Source organism: Myxine glutinosa, chromosome 13 (assembly GCF_964187855.1).
Source record: "Myxine glutinosa chromosome 13, kmMyxGlut1.1, whole genome shotgun sequence".
NCBI lineage: Eukaryota > Metazoa > Chordata > Myxini > Myxiniformes > Myxinidae > Myxine > Myxine glutinosa.
In genome coordinates, this window is record NC_136273.1 from 49,358,545 (window position 1) to 49,376,542 (window position 17,998).

At 44.9% G+C, this 17,998-nt stretch overlaps 1 protein-coding gene across 3 annotated transcripts in view; it reads right to left on the reverse strand.

Annotated features, from left to right (window-relative positions):
- LOC137438916 (guanine nucleotide exchange factor VAV2) overlaps window positions 1–17,998 on the reverse strand; it is a 214,629-nt gene that overhangs the window by 55,579 nt on the left and 141,052 nt on the right. For all 3 annotated transcript variants that reach the window (XM_068134391.2, XM_068134389.2, XM_078767432.1), the window contains 5 exons: window positions 14,793–14,861; window positions 10,788–10,874; window positions 10,546–10,628; window positions 866–998; window positions 120–229 (listed from right to left, as the gene is read on the reverse strand). In XM_068134391.2, the coding sequence (XP_067990492.2) occupies window positions 120–229; window positions 866–998; window positions 10,546–10,628; window positions 10,788–10,874; window positions 14,793–14,861 (482 nt within the window). The remainder of the gene's footprint in view (window positions 1–119; window positions 230–865; window positions 999–10,545; window positions 10,629–10,787; window positions 10,875–14,792; window positions 14,862–17,998) is intronic.

Consider the following 17,998-nt stretch of genomic DNA (forward strand, 5'->3'; position numbering starts at 1 on the left):
GGAAGTGTTTTAAGCCCCCACAAAAAATAGACCGGGCAACGCCGAGTACCCCTACTAGTATTATTTAAACGGAGTTTCTGCTTCAAAATAATTTAATGCTTCAAATCATGTTTACTCACAGTGCCATTTCAAAATTCTTCACCCACTTCTTCTTTAGCTCCTCTGTCTTGCACAAGAACTGGAAACCTTCACCAGCACTCAGTGGTGTCAGGTAGAAGCTGTGTGTCCACTACAGGTGAAACAAGCACAAAGCAATAAAACGTTTAAACAATTACCGTGAACTCAAACAAACAGGTAGTTACAAATCATTGTTCTTCCCTTCTCATTTGCAGTGCAAATCTTTGTACGTTTTTCCCTTTTATGTTCTTCCCCCTGCATCCTTCCAATCTAGCCTTTCATTCTGTGTAGTAGTGTACCTCTATAGTTAGTGCATGATTGGTGTAACGTTCTAATGGTAGTAGTAGCCGAACCGCCCCAAGGTGCCACATTGCTTTGAGGACTTACCGTGCGTGCCTAGAGCCGTGCATGCCATGATCAGACACACGTGAAGAGAGGCAAAGTAGACAACGTGTGCAAAACAAGTAAAACAGACAAAAAAAAAACCTCACAGACAGGTAATATTATCAAAGTTTAACATTATGCTCACTTGTGGCAGTCACAGGAGGACAACACCTCACAATTGGATGAGTCACAAGAATACACCTCCACACGTCCAAATTCATGGCAGGGCCTCATCACCACCATACAATTGATTGCAAAAATAATTCAATCACATGAGTCCCATTCCAGCTCAAAAAAATGCTCGAAAAGAGCAATGGTTACTCAGCAATCGGCGGTCATGGGAACTCAACCAGAAAAAGGTCACCTTGCGCGAATCACGGTTGCTTGTTGGGTCGTCGGTGATCTTGTAGTTGTAAAGGTCCAGCACCTGCTTCAGTTCAAAGTTGTCTCCTTTTTTCTTGCACATAAGCACTGCCTTGTCGAAGAGGAATATGAACCTAGAGTGACAGAGCAAGTGATCTTCACTTGCATCACCTTCCGATGTGATTTATTGATTTATTTAGACACACACACACACACACACACACACACACACACACACACACACACACACACACACACACACACACACACACACACAAATAAAATACAACACGAATATGCTATTGATAGCAAAAAAAAGAAAGCGCTTCGTGATTCAAAACAAAGATTCATGTTGTTTAACTGCCTTTGGCTGATATTGAGCCAATCAACAACAACGGAGTCGTTGAACATGCTTTTCAGTAGTTTTGAGGGCTGGTAGTCCGCACACTCGCCTAGAGAGACGCACACTCGCCGAGAGAGACGCACACTCGCCTAGAGAGACGCACACTCGCCGAGAGAGACGCACACTCGCCGAGAGAGACGCACACTCGCCGAGAGAGACGCACACTCGCCTCCAAGCTGTTTAGCCTGGGGTTTGAATCCTGACCCGGCTACAAACTGTCATCCAGGTGTCACAGGCAGGGTAGTTTATCAATGTGCCGTCCTTCAGATGGACATTACACGGCATCCTGTCTGTCAGTATTTGTTGGTGGATGTTAAAGATCCCATGGTGTCCTTCGCGAAGACTCGGTGAGCTATTGCCACCACCCTGAACAAATTACAAATTCCTGTCCGAACCAGCAGAGGGCATTATATCAGTGGCACAGCCGTGACTTCAGCCAACGATGCTACCCTGTAGCCTTGTGCTGCCTATGAACGAAGAATAACTCGTTTTATATAACATTTAAACTTGTACAAGTATTATAAGTGGAACACTAATAGCACAACTTTACTAAAATACGCCATTTTGTGTCCGTTCGTCTGTCTGATGAATTTTGGACACCATTACATTCCGTCCTTACTTATCCAATCTCAACCAAACTTGACAGGATGACCAAGGGTTACATAAGGAAGGTTGTAGCACATTCATTTGCCCCCCTCCCAAGGGGGTTTTCTCCCCCGAGCGGGTTTTGCCCGCCATTGCCGTGAATGGTGTTGTATACAACACAACAACAACATGCATTTTAAGGCCATGTTCCCTGCTAGAGCGGGGGTTAGCCTTGCGGTCCCCATGACAATCTTCTCCATTTTGCCCTATTTTCTGCATCTCTCCTTGTTAACCCCCTTGCCCGCATTTCTTCTTCCACCATCTTTAGCCAAGTCTTTCTCGGTCTTCCCCGTCCTCTACTTCCTTCTACATTAACTTCCATCACTCTTCTCAACCAGTCACTTTCATCCTTCCTCAATACATGACCAAACCATCTCAACCTGTTCCTCTTCACAGCATCAATCACAGGCAAAATTCCCATCATCTTTCGCAATTCATCATTTGTCTTCCTCTCTCTCAACGATACTCCGCACATCCATCGAACCATTCGCATTTCCACCCTTTCCAGCCTTCGTTGCTGCTCTACGTTCATTACCCATGTCTCGCTCCCATAAATCATAACACTTCTCACACATGCAGCATACACCTTTCCCTTCAGCTTCAGCGACACTCTCCTCCTCATCAGCACGCCACTCAGTTCCCGAAACTTCTTCCATGCACATCTCACTCGAGCAACCGTTGCCGAGTCTGATCCACCTTCTCCATTCAGCATGTCTCCGAGGTAGCAAAATGTTTTCACACCTTCCAGCTTCACGCCGTCTCCAAGATCCAACTCAACATTTCCTCCATCTGCAGCTCCCTCTGTGCACACCTTACATTTGAATGTAGCTGCCACACTGGTTAATGACCCTCTCAGACCACTACATTTTTGATGAACCCACTCAGCACACATTGTACATTGAATGGAGTTCACTCCGACACCCTTCCTACACACAGCACACGGCCACTTCCCAGTTCTTTCCACCTCACCACATGCTTTACCACTTGCCATCACCTTTGTCTTTCCGATATTCACCTTCAGACCTTTTGTCTCCATACATTCCTTCCACTTGTTCATCTTTTCCTTCAGTCCATCCATACTTTCCGCAATCAACACCAGATCATCTGCATACAACAACTCCCACGGTAAACCCTCCTTTACGGTCTGAGCCAGCACCTCCATCACAGCTACAAATAGTAGTGGACTTAGTACCGACCCCTGATGCACTCCCACCTTCACCTCAAACTCACCACTGTTCCTGTCCTTCGTCCTTACAGCTGTGCGTGCTCTTTTGTACATTGCCATCACTACTCTGATCAACCATTCCTCCACTCCTAACTAACGTCCACTGTGTTGTATGTTGAGGTGTATATCAATGTTAAGTTAGCTTTATCGCGGCGTTTTTCCAAAGAAGAAGATTTATCGTAGCGTTTTTCCAAAGCCGCTTTTAATAACAAAATTAATGATAATCGCATATTGTTAACGTTATTACGAAACAATATTAATACTAATAATGTCCCACTTCCCCAAGGCGTTTTTCCTGCAGTGATAACGTGTATAAATAGCTTATAGTTATAATGGCGTTTCCATGGAGCAATAGGAAATAAAAAATATTATAAACCACAAACACGTATGATTAGCTTTTTAAACAGTCGCTAATGCTCTTCATAACATTAAATGAAGAAATTTGGAGGAATCCCGACATCCGTGAAGTAAGGTTAACTCACAGAACTGAGCGAAGATCTATTGTACTCTATATAACCCACAAATGTTGGATTAATAACATGGCCCTTTCTGCCGCTACTATGGCATTTTTCGTATCAAACTTTTGAAACTCGCTCCTGCTGTTTGATACGAAACTGAAAGTGAGAAGCTCGGGTTGTGCTCCTTTACCACGCAGCTAGCTAGCGCTTGCCAAGCCAGCCGTTCCTTAACGGTTTTGAATAGGGTGCTTGCTCAAATGCTTAAACCACTTGGCAATCTATCCACAAGAAACTTGGAAAATGAATACACACCCAATGTTCTTTAGATCCGACCATAGATCGACTGTATACCCTAAAAATATACCCATCATCATCATCATCATCATCATCATCAAAAAAATATAAAAATATAAAAATATACCCTAAAGAGGAATGACCCTCCCTTAGTGTGCGGGTGTACTAGTTATTTAAATCTAGCAAAGGTACCCGGCATTGCAGGATTCGCTTTGTCATGGCAATATGAAGAGAGGAGGGGAGGAGGGTGAGGGATGGGGAAGGGGAGGGACGGAGACGGAAATATAGGGAGGGGCAGGGCGAAAGAGAGGGAGGGAGAATGGATGGGAGGTAGGGGTAGAATGGAGGGGAGAGAGGGGTAGAATGGAGGGGCAGGCGGGGTAGAATGGAGGGGAGGGGTGGGTAGAATGGAGGGGAGGGGTGGGTAGAATGGAGGGGAGGGGTGGGTAGAATGGAGGGGAGGGGTGGGTATAATGGAGGGGGAGGGGTATAATTGAGGAGTGGGAGAGGTAGAATGGAGGGGAGAGAGGAGTAGAATGGAGGAGGGAGGGGTAGAGGGAAGAAGAGGAAGGGTGGGGTGGAGGGGAGGGGCAGGGTGGGGTGGAGGGGAGGGGATAGGATGGGTGGGGTGAAGGGGAGGGGAGGAGAAGGGGAGTAGAAGAAAAAGGGGAGATAGGGAGAGGAGGAGGAGACGGGAGGAGGGAGAGAGAGAGAGGGGAGGTAGAAAGGAGGAGGAGGAGCGTACCCTCACCACATGTCGCTATATTGTACACTCCGGGAGGGAGACATGATCCGAGGTGGGAAAGGGAGAGGGAGGATGGGGAGGGGGAGGGAGATGGTTGGAGGAGACAGCAGAGAGAGGAGTGGGGAGATCGAGGGGTGCAGGACAGATAGGGGTGGGGGAGAGCCGTATAAAAAACCCGCTTTCGATTACTACCATTTTCTCATTTTCCATCACCTTTTTAGCTGACCTGGAACAAATTCCAGGGAGCTTATGCGGTGGCGCGTTGTCAGTCCGTCAGTCAGTCCATAAACACTTGGAACTTCTTCTCCGAAACCGCTGAAGGGATTGTGACCAAAGTTGGCACAAATTATATTTGTTGTGTTGTAACTAAAGTTTGTTCACAGCATTAAAAAGATCGGAGTCTAAGGGGGTTTACTGGGGGTCAAAGTGGATCCAGGTTTGACCTCCCAAAATAGTAATTTGCTTTTTTCACTGAATCTACACACACGATTTCGATGAAACGTGACCACAACCTTCATCACCCGTGATGTACCCGTTTGTTCACGGCATTAAAAAAAATCTACCCCTTTGAGGGTCTACGGGGGGGTCATAGTGTTCATTTGAAAGACACATGAAAGCCTGCTTGGAGCTTGCAAAAAAGCACCTAAAGGAACAAGGAGAGAACAAGTCGGCGAGGTCACGTCTTTTCGAATCTGTCCATGCGCTCACGCTTTCGAAGTTGTCATTTTTCACAATTGTGTTTTTGTCGAAACTGTATTTATCTTTCGGTGTGTGTACCTATCGTATGTCCTTAGTAAGATTATCGGTGTTAGTTTTTCATACCTGCATACAAAATCGTCGGTTAATTAGTGTCGCGTCTTTTGAGGCCCAGTAGGCTACCGCGTCCTATCTTGAGGCTTTGTTTTTCTCTCAGCGGTCCGTCGATTGCGGTGCAATTACAGTGCTTTCGTTCTCTGTTTTTGTCCCAGTCTTTCACCCCATACTTCCTTGTTAAAATCTCAACTCAAAAAATAAAATAAAAAAACCAAAAAAAAAACATTTCCTTCTCTGTTCTTATTCGTTGTTCTTATTCGTTTATTCGTTGTTCTTATTTGTTCGTTCGTTCTTCGATCACGTGTTTCACCACCATTTCCATTTTCCATTTCCCTAGATAGTTTTCACTGCTCAATTTTAAAATATTTAAACTTTCCCCTGAAGTACTGTATTCTGTTGTATATTATAACACCTTTTTCTTCTTCCTCTTCTATAAAAGGATGCTTTCAACTTGCTCACCAAATCTATTCATTCCAAAAAAAAATTCCATCTCTTACAGTTCCTCTTTTCTACATTCCCGAAACTCTCCTGCACTCCACCCCTCCTCCAGCGTCCTCAAACGTATTTTTGACTCGAAGGTCACAAGAAACTCATTTTGCAATAAATGTTCGTTTTCCATGAATCGTACACTTTCTAAAATCCAATCTCACCCCTCCAAATCTTCCAGATCACCCCTCCCCTCCAAAACCTCCCCATCACCCAATCCTCCAAATCTACCCCCTTGCCCCTCCCCTCCAAATCTTCCCCATCACCCATCTCTTTCAAATCTTCCCCATTGCCCCTCCCCTCCAAATCTTCCCCATCACCCATCCCTTTCAAATCTCCCCCCTTGCCCCTTCCCCCCTAAACTCCCCCCACACCCCTCCCCTCCGAGACTCTCCCTCGCCCCTATCCTCCTAGACTCCCCTCTCACCCCTCCTCCTCAAAGCGTCCTCCCCGCTTCTTCCCCCTTCCAAATTTCACCTTCATCTCCCCCAACCTTCTGCCTCGCTCTTCCCCCTCCTCAAATAACACCTCACTGTGCCTCACCCAATCACCATCAAACCTTTTGTCCGCCCCATCCTTCCCTTTCTCCAAGCTATTCTGAAATCTCCGACACACCTTCAACAGCTCTCCCTACCTCTTCCTCCTCTTCCACATCTTACCATACCCCTTCCACCCCCCCCCCCCTGTTCTGTATCCGATGCTCCCCCTTCCTCTTCATTAACGGTATGGACCTCAAACCTCCGAGGCCTTCGCTCAAACTTGACTGATCTCTCCATACAGGTTGCTTCTGACAAACCAGCCGTGATCTGCTTAACAAAAACTTTCCTCCTTCATGATGTCTCTGATTCCTTGGTATCTCTCCCAGGTTACTCCCTCCTCCGGTATGATAGACCTGAGCCTCGTCCTGGAGGTGGGGTTGCTATATTTAAAAAAAACTCTCTTCCTCACTCGCCCTGCACTGCCCTCTCTCCACCTCACCCCCAGGAATACCTCTGGCTACGGCTTCCCCTTCGCTCCCACCTTTTGTTCATATGTGTGTTGTACCGTCTACCAAACAGTGATGACTCCATCTACATCTCGCTGTCTGATAATATGGACCAACTTCTATTTACCCATCCCAACCCTCTCTTCCTCGTACAGTCACGTGAAAAAGTAAGTACACCCCATGTAAAATTTTGACTTTTTCAACATATTTCAACATACAGCTATTTGATCTTCATTTCAACAATATTGATAGATAAAGGTGATATAATATAACAAATATCATGAAACATTTACATTTTGTAGTCCATTGTATAATTTAAATAAACATATATGCAAATTTCGCATGTGGAAAAACTAAGTACATCCATCACATTCATCCATCACAAGCAAATTCCACCTCTCGCTTCATTGAATATGGAGAAGGATGGATCTTTTTCGTTGTCTTTTTAAGTTTTATGGCATTTTCAGACCCACAAGGCTCTATATATGCCATGCGCCCAGACATAACAGCAGTGAACAAAGGAGCGTTCTTGTAATCTATAGCTGAGCTTATTCGTAATGCTTTTTGAGTTGGAAGAAGAAGAATTATCAGAAGCAGACTTTCTCCGTAATGTTGTCAGAGATTGAATAAAAGTTTCTTATTGAGTTTGAAGAAGATCTGGGCAATGTATGTTTCCAAAAGCGCTGGGAATAATAAAGTTTATGTTTAAAAAAAATGTTGATTGAAGTGTATCACCTGAAGGCCAGTCTTGTGAAGGCAAAATGTTTAATCACCGTTCAACGCTCGAGCTACAAGCCCGTCGCCATCGCACCCGATCTCCCGCTCGCCCCAACCCTTCCCGGATGCCCAACCTTGCTCCAGATTAGGGACGTCTGCCCGATTACCGTAAAGCACAATATCCTCCATTCTGTTACCGTAAAGCACAATATGTTACATTAATGTTTTGAACTTCTCATGAGTATCTTAGTTTCTCCATAATGGTTAGAATAGGACAAAGAAGAGGAAGAAGTACAAATGCTTTGTTCACACTGTTTCTCCATATTATTTTTGTTTACAATCATAATGATTAAATTATGACAAATGGAAATAAAGTTGAACTTGAAGTAATTTGCAACTTGAAAAAACACCTTATCTTATGAAGGTGTGAAAGAAGACGACAGTGCAGGCTTGATTGATTACATAAGTCTTGATTACAGGAGAACAGCCTTGATTACATAAGTATAGTTAGTTAAAAGAATCGCAAATGGTGTTAAATTTTTCAGATTTCACACCAGATTTCGATACTTATGAAGTAAAAAAAAATTGGATACTTATTTTGATACTTAATATTAAGTAATATGAAATTTCCAATACTCATTTCGATCCTCAAAATCCGAATCCAGATTTTGACTATATGCTTTAATTATTTCATGAGTGTAGATCGTGTTTCCAAGCCAAGACGCGTTCCAAGACACGTTTCACGTGGCTTAAACACCCAGCAATGTCACAGAGAGCTGACTAAGATGGTGGACCGCCATTTTGGTAAGTAAGGCTTATATTGGTTTTTGTGTTATTGACACCCCGTTAATCATCTTCAAAAACGGTGTTTTGACACACCCAAACACTCAGTTTCCATTCATTCACTCTCTTGGAGTTTGAGAAGTATGCCTGAAAAGCTTGTGGCAGCTAGGTTCATGGTTTTGGAGTTATGGAGGACACACTGACACACACGCACACCCTTTTATTATTATAGACATGAAATAAATCAAAATTGCATATGTTACTTAGCAAATGTAAATGGATTAAAGCACTATAAACTCCATCCAAGCAATGCAAGAATAATGGATTTATATTGTAGCTAGGAACTAATCCAGGAAAGCACCGATACAGCCAAGTGGCCTGAATAACCGATCGGATGGATGACAGTGATCAAGGATCATTTTGCTGCTGCTGCCAACTGCACGCACCATTGTTGGGGCAATCATAGGCCACACGACTTGCCTAATTTTCAATGTTTGTTTAAGGAAACAAAATAACGTTTCCGGTTTGAAGATCAAGGTCTGCCATTTAAGATTGCGCGATACATGTTTGCTCAGTTCTAAAGAAACAGGTCACAGGACGTACATTATTGTCGCACACCGAGCGGACCTGGCTGGTCTTGCCAAGGCAGTCACAGAGATAGGTGGGTGGAAATGAGGTGGCAGTGCCTTGTCAACAAAGAAAATAAGCAGATGTAAGATCCTCAATGAAAACATTAGAAGTACCTTGCTCATAGAGATTGTTTTTTGAAGTAAAATAAAAATAATAATTCCCCCCTCAAGCAAACAATATCAAGCAATTTGTAATACTTTGATTATAAGTTAGGAAATTCTTACTGAGGAAATGCCCCGCCGAGTGTAGTGAGAAAGGCAGTGCCATTGTTGTGATGTTGATGGTACCCAGAGTACCCCGGGCAGTGACGACACTTCCTCCAAGCTCAGTGGCTGTTAAGTGTTTGTCTCGTCAGTATGTTCATGTGTCGTTGGTTGTTATCTCCATATGTGGGTTTCAGCAGGTCAAACGGAGGCCTCCCAGGTCTCAAAGTATCCACCTTTGTGTGCGTGTGTGTGTTTTATGGCAGATTACTTGCTGTAAGCGATATCCCTTAAATTATTTATATTTAAGTTTAGGAACAACCGATACTGTACAATTAATTAAGTGTGTGTGTGTGTGTGTGTGTGTGTGTGTGTGTGTGTGTGTGTGTGTGTGTGTGTGTGTGTGTGTGTGTGTGAATAAAAGAGAGATAGAATTGTGAGGAACAGAAATGAAAAAAACGAGATGTGTGTGTGTACATGTATGAGTGTGTACACGTATATGTGTGTATGTGTGTGTGTACATGTATGAGTGTGTACACGTATATGTGTGTATGTGTGTGTGTACATGTATGAGTGTGTACACGTATATGTGTGTATGTGTGTGTGTGTACAGGTTTATGTGTGTATGTGTGTGTGTACATGTATGAGTGTACACGTATATGTGTGTATGTGTGTGTGTGTACATGTATGAGTGTGTACAGGTTTATGTGTGTATGTGTGTGTGTACATGTATGAGTGTACACGCATATGTGTGTATGTGTGTGTGTGTACATGTATGAGTGTGTACAGGTTTATGTGTGTATGTGTGTGTACATGTATGTGTGTGTCCGTGCGTGAAGTTGCTGTTGTTGATGGCTATCTCCACATGTGGGTGGGTTTCAAGAGATGGAACAGAGACCTACCAGGTATCAAATTCGTGTCCACCTCTGAAAGTCAATGTGTGTGCCCTGGGGAGAGGGAAATGTCTCTGTCTTTGCCACATGAGCGAAGAGGTAGAATCGGTCGCACATTGGCATTTTTAGTGCCTTGAGTGCACCCGGAGGTTACGTCACTTCCCCCAAGTTCAGCCACTGCGTTTGTCGAATGCCAAATCTGATGGTGTGCCATGTATTTGTTTCCATGTGTGTTTGTCTATGCGATTTGCGTTGAAACTCCTCTCCCAACGTTATAGCCCACATAAAACAACGTGATCTTTCGCAAAAGGAAATCAACAAAAACATACAAGATGAACATTAAAATGTCAAAATTGGTTCTTCCCTTCGTCAATACACATCCAGATCCAAACAAAACTTACCTATCCTGCCTTGCACGGCCGACTTGAACAACCTTGATGTCCCCATCCATTTTTGGTCGACCAAACTCCTGAAGCAACGGCACCTTACAAGGACAGAGAGGAAAATGAATTTCTCACAGCACAAAGATTTACAAAATATTTTTGGTTTGCAAACTTGGTTGAAGTGGAGTGAGACGTTCTGTAGATGTGTCCGAGGTTGTGTGCGGTTGATAAGAGATACGCATATTCAAGGTTCGACTCACCATGCCATCGAAACTCTTCTCAATCTCTGCAATCTGCTTCAGGGTCTCATTATCTCGTTTAACCTCGTTCACATAAAAAGCTAAGTCCTGCAGGAGACAAAGGGAGGCATCACACCTTGTTTTCTAGGTAAGGTAAAGTTCCATAATGTTTTATTTCCAGAAAGTATTCCAGAGCTTGAGCAGGTAAGCAAATTGAGATCAAACTAATAACTAGTGAATAACTCTTAGAAATAAACTAGCCCCCCTTAAACGCTCTCCCACCCCCACACTCCAATCGCTCCTCCCTCCAAATATCCAGCTTTCCCTCCTGAGAGTTCCCTTCAGTATCCATCTTGTCCACCTCATGCACCCTCTCCTGCACCCCATTCCTCCCCATTCCCATCGTTTGTCTGTCTCCCACTGTCTTGGCCTTCGGCTCTGCTGTTGGTGTCCCCCCCCCCCCCCCCCCCACCCCTCTCGCTCTCTCTATCTCTCCCTGTGTATTTCTTGCCCTGGTGCCTCCTGATCCATTCAGTGTACTAGCTCCTCCACAAGCCTCGACTATGTACACAAAAACAAGACCAAAAGTCTAACAGAGGTGTAGACCGGCTTGTTAAATATTATAAACCACAAACACGTACGATTAGCTTTTTTAACAATCGCTAATGCTGTTTATAGTATTAAACAAAGAAATTTGGAGGAATCCCGACATCCATGAGATACGTTTTACTTACAGAACTGAGCGAAGATCTACTGTAATCTATATACCCCACACTGTTTTGAGGTGTGCTCATTTACCAAGCAGCTAGCTAGCGCTTGCCAAGCCAGTCGTTCCTTAACGGTTTTGAATGGAGTGCTTGCTCGAATGCTTAAACCACTTGACGATCTCTCCACAATAAACTTGGTAAATGAACACACACCCAATGTTCTTGAGATCCGACCATAGATCGACTGTAATCTACAGTCACGTGAAAAAGTAAGTACACCCCATGTAAAGTTTTGACTTTTTCAACATATTTAAACATACAGCTATTTGATCTTCATTTCAAAAATATTGATAGATAAAGGTGATATAATATAACAAATATCATGAAACATTTACATTTTGTAGTCCATTGTATAATTTAAATAAACATAAATGCAAATTTCGCAGGTGGAAAAATTAAGTACACCCCTACATTTATCACTACTTCAAATACCTAAAATTAGAATCAGGTGCACCAGCTCAGGTGCAAATGATTAGAACATCGTTAGAGAGGATCTTGGAGGAACCTGTCTTATTTAAACCTCAGACATTTAGTTTGGTTTGCTCTTTGTTGTTGAAGTGTGCGGCGTCACCATGCCTAGACCAAAAGAGCTCTCTGAGGCCTTCAGAAAGAAGGTTATAGATGCCTACGAGTCTGGGAAGGGATTTAAAATGATCTCCAAACAATTTGAAATCAATCATTCGATTGAAATAGCTAGCGCTTGTCAAGCCAGTCGTTCCTTAACGGTTTTGAATGGAGTGCTTGCTCGAATGCTTAAACCACTTGGCGATCTCTCCACAAGAAACTTGGAAAATGAACCCACACCCAATGTTCTTGAGACCCGACCATAGAGAGACTGTAATCTATATACCCCAAAGAGGAATGACCTTTCCTGCCGCTCCCTTAGTGAGCGGGTGTTTACGCTGTAAAGACATCATATACGTAATGACGTAGAATGACGGCTGGACACAAAACTGCCGCTACTTTAATGTATTGGTGCGGTTGTGCCATAAAGGCAAACTCCCTATAGTCAATTGCATGACAACATGTAGCCTGCAGTAGTCAGTTATGTTTTATTGAATGTGGAGATTAGCCCTTTCCCATTGTATAGTAATAGAGACCAAACATGCGTTGAGTTAGGCAGGGTCTTCAAACCTTCGTTGGTTAAGGGAAGCCATAACACCAGATGTGCAGAAAGACGTGGCCAAAAGCACGGCCCACGTGACCAATGGCGAGCCGGGAACCCGTCGCCATAATGCGACAAGCCTCAGCCAATGGGAGGCTGTGGAACATTTTGAAGGGTGTGACCAGTTCTGATAATAGCCCATGCGCAGGCATTATCATTCTCTTGCTTTTTGGGACTTAATGGAGGACACACCTGAGCTCTTGCCCCTTTTGCCACGCCCACGACGAGACCTCGCTTGCTTTTTCATATCTCCCACGACACGTGTTTGGCCTTTGTTCGACGCCCGACACCCATCGCGTCTGCGCCGATCTTTTGCACCATCCGGCTGACCCACAAGCATTGGCATTTTCTACATGACTCACCTGCGCTGAAGTTCATCTACCTGTGCTAAGATAGTCCATGCCAACTTCGAGGCGGCGGTTCGTCCTGGGGACCTGACCTCATCGAACTGCGAGCCGTGCACACCAGACCACGTGGTCACCAGCGAGGAATCCCAGCACGTACATCGGTACGCCCTTTAACCAGAGTGTTATTCCCTGTGTGTGTGTCAGAGTGTGAAGGCGCCAGTGGGGTTTATTATGATAGGTAAGCATTGTTAAGGTGAATCTTCGTCTCTGTTTCTCTGTGCCTTCTAAATAAAAGGCTGTACATTTTGTTCTTACTTCCAACCTGTTCGGTACGTCTTTTCTCCATTGGCCTAGCATCATCCGGGACCGAATTTGGCTGGACTCAGGTCCATAAATCTCGTGGGGTAACGCCGCTTTCCACACTGTGCAAAACCACTAGGCACGCAATTGAATAAGGTGTGTGAAAGTGAGGGTCGATCGCCGTCTTCGTTGACGTGTGCACTTTGAACTTGACCCTCCCGCAACAAATTGTTGTTAAGGAGTGGGATAAATTTGGAACCCTCCCGGCCCCTCGTACTTCGGCTGCACCCCGCAACAAATTGTCAGGAGTGGGGATTCGTACCTCGGCCCCCGCAACAGTTTATAAGATATATATTTAACCTCCAGCAACGTTGCAGTCACTACAAAGGGATTAGTGTTACAATTAGATTTACTCTAATAATAACGTTACGTTATTATTACGAAAATTCTCTTATTTTTTAAAAACCAAGGTTAATTCCTTACTTCCACGGTTACATCACTTCAATCCATCAACTTTCCATTCACGACATTGGGATTAAAGTGTTATGGCTATATTTACTATAATATTATTACTATTACGAAAACGATACTACTGAAACGATATCACTGTATTAAGAAAAACCTGGGTTTAATTTGTCCGAAGCAGACGGTGAATCATAACAACTCAGGCCTATACGTACCATATTGTTGCAAAAGACGTAACGCCGATGCTTTCGATATTTGATGGTCATTTTAACAAACGGTTTGTTTGTGTTTCACACTGAATGAAAGACGTAAAGGTAGAGCATGGCGATTGTGATATATGACAGGTTCGACGATAGGTTCGGCATGAACGGCATATAAATCAAAATGGCGGTGTGTGGAGACTGGAGAGTCAGCCGCCGTACCGCCATAATGACATCAGACATAATCACATCACCTTGTCACGTGACCAGATTCTCAGCTCTGATTGGTATATGTTTGAGGGGACATACATACATACATACAGACAAACACTGTTCTAGACGGCTCTGCCCGCTCTATGTAAAAATGAAGATTGAAGAAATCTTTGCAGAAACCTTGCACTCATCAATATTCAGTTGATTCCTCAATACTGATACACTCAGCGAAATACTTCCAAATCATACCCAAGTTTTTAATTTATAAAAGTGGAGCTTGAGAAGCCTATGCCAGGTAGTGGATGGAGATGGCAAAGTACAGATAAATAAATAAAGGTTCCCGAAAGCATATACAATTCTGTACTAAATCTGGGTTAAAATGTCGCTCATATTCAACAATCACAGAATAGCGAAAACATTTATTCTCACCTTACTAAAGAACCAAAAAGTCAATCCATCAGTGACTGTTCTGAATCTCAGCGAAAAAGATTGCTGCAGGTGCAACCTTTTTATGCAAAGTCAAGGCTCACGGAGGAGTACATGTAATCACTGGTAACAACAGAACGTACCTCCATGGCTTCCAGGGCATTCTTCACCTGAGGCTTGCATGCTGGTTCCATTGTATGCTTCAGTAATTCCTGGAAAATATGGTCACTAATACCAAGAGAGCTGTAGAAAACATGGTTTGTAGCTGTTTTAGCAAAATTCGTGTACGAGAAACCATTTATAGCCAAACTTAGCAACACGGTTCATCAACTCTAAACTTTATGCAATTGGTTTATACATCATGTGTGGATCTTGATTTTGTACACGTACAATATGTTAACTTACAACCAGGGACCTTATTGTGCGACTACAAGACACCATCATCTCCTCACTTAACTTTGTGACATTAATGGTGTGGATTTTGTAAATCTTTGTGCATTAATCGTGTGGATATATATATATTGTTACAGACACGACTTTGATGTTAAGGTGGGCCGAGCGGAATGGCCGTCGTGTCCGCACAAATTACCCGATTGTACTCGAACGTCGACGAAGCCGCGCTACGCTGGATCAATAAAGGAAAAAGAAGACACCCGGCTGGATTATAATGACAGACACCAGGGATACGGTTCTCAAGACCTCCGGAGGAGATTATATTCGTGCGGAAGGTCAGATTACAGGGACGAGAGGTACAACATAGAAAGACAAGCACTTAGACACAATCTTATATTATTCCCCAACAGACGACAGGCAAACGGGACAAGGCTGACTCACACGGGGGTTGATGGAAAGGACAGCGGGTATCGATGGCTCAAGGTGCACTCTTGGCTCAAGGACAGGGTCGACCCGGTCCGGTCCAGAGATGCGGAAGGTTGCACAGCGCTCGAGGTGGTAACGTTCTTTCACAGGCGGGTTCTCTTCCTCTCAGCGATCGCAGGCAACGTTCTTTCTCCAGCTGGGGGCGCATCTCACTCAGCGCGCGCAGGTACTTCTTTCTCCAGCTGGGGGCGCATCTCTCCTCACGTCCGCTAAGTCGCCACGTATATCCGGCGGGGAGTGACACGCCCTCGGCTCGTTAGCTCCGCCCCAGATGGAATCGGTCCGCCCTTCTGATTGGTTGCGGGGGGGTTACCAGGCTCCGCCCTTGACGAGGAGCTGACAGCCAGCCCCTCTGGTAACCCCGTGGAGCGCCGAGCCGGTGTGAGGACGCATCCTCCCCCGCGCCGCCCCCATCTCCTCTGTTGTTGTTGTAATTGTTGGGGAAGAAGATGGAAGGAGGTATGGGAAAGGTCCTAAACTCACTACTGATGCCATATAATCACATTCTGGTGCAACGAAGAGTCAGAATTAATGGAAACGAGGCCTTAACTGACATAGACTAAGAATAACTAGCAAGATGTCCGAAAGTTGTCTACGTGTGGTGCGGTGGACCTGGGCACGACATTTAATGGGGGAATAAGGGGAAGGTCGGCTCTACTGAGTGTTATTTACATGCAATGGGACTAGGGAATGGGGGATTGGGGAAAGTTGGGGAGTATTGGAGAAATAGGGGAATATTTACAAGCGGATATGGAGGCCAAATTCCATATTCGCAACATTGCACCCTTCTCTACCCTCGGGGCGTCCCGACCCGATAAATTTTTACCTACTTTAGTGTGGCACGCAATGTAGTTCCCTCTACTATTAACTCTACCCTGAGTGCGACAGTTTTACAGATATTCACAAATGAGTAAATATGTCCCCCTGCGACGTTGCACCCTTGTCCTCACAGAAACACACCCACAGGATAACCGAATCCGGAAAGAATTCTCAAACTAAACATACAGCCGGTAGGGAGCATTATTTACACAAGACTACGCTGATATTTACACTACGATCCAGGACCTGTTTTTGGAGGAACACATGCAGATGTTATGCATAGAGAGAGCGCGCTTGCCAACATCGATACACCAACCCACGAGTGCTCTGTGGCCGACGGCCTTTAATAACGTGCAGAGCACCCTTTCCCAGCATCAAAAGCACCACCCCACCACCAATCGGTGCAGTCACCATTGTTCATTGGAATAAAAATAAATTCGACAACCCCTAACCCTGCAGGTGTCTCTTGCTCTTCTTGTGGTGCACTTGGTGTTAACTAAAAGTGGTTCACCTGTATGGCATAGGTGCCACGTTGACCCATAGGTCCATCCCCGGGTGGTGCTTGGCCGCAAACGAACTGCGGTCCATTGTGGGTGGCCACAAACATTGCGGTCCATATGGTGTATCGATCCCGGCAGCAAACAGCGAAAGTGCAGGCCCACAACTGCGCAGCCAGCACCTCTCTCTCCTCTCTCTCTACCCCAAAGCCAGATCCTCGGAGGTGGGAGACAAAAGAAGCAGACAAGTGAGTAAGGTGGTAAGGGCGCAAAAGTGCACGCAATGTAAGGTGATGCACACTGGGGGCACATGGGAACCAGGTGAGACAGGTACGTTCCTATCGTACGCCCCCCCCCCCCCACCAGGTAACCTACATGGCCCCTCCCTTACCCCTTACTGCATCCACAAAACACAACACTACCCATAAACATCTACTTTACAAATCAACAAACATCCCTACTGTCTTCCCCGTTCCTCCCATAAACCAAATTCGTCTTCTCTCCCTCCTAACCAATCAAATTTGCCATTTTCAACTCTCATCAAAATTTGCCATTTTCAACTCAACATCAAAATTTGCCATTACCAATTCATCATCAGTCCCTCCTAAGGAGGGGGAGATGGAATCACCCCAATGTCTCATCCACGTCGTGATGCGTCTCACAAATCCACAGCAATTCTCATTTCTGCACACAGAACAAAGAAAACACAGGTGTGGAGTCATCATCATCACCACAGGTAAGTGGCTGCGTATGGTGCGACAGGTTCATCAATCCTAACTATTTCCTAAATGACTTTAACAACTTTACACTACCCGGGGTCTTCCTCCGGCCAAACCATTGGCCCTCTTACACTATGGGTTCTAAAAACCAATTCCCATTGGCCAAACTGTGGTGCTCTTCAATTTGGGGTCTCACTCCCCCGATTCATCTCCCGGTGCCCTCGTACAATTTCTGGGCTGCGACGTGTACCTCTCCCAGTGGGTCTACCCACCTGCACACCTCCACCACTGCAGTTGCCTCCGAGCTTACCTGCTCCTTACCCTAACCTAACTACCAGAGGAAGGCCCTCTGGCACTCTCCCCACTCGGTGCCCTCTCTGGCACTGGGCTACCCGGGTCCATCCTCCGGATCCTCGGGCCCCATCCACAACTCTA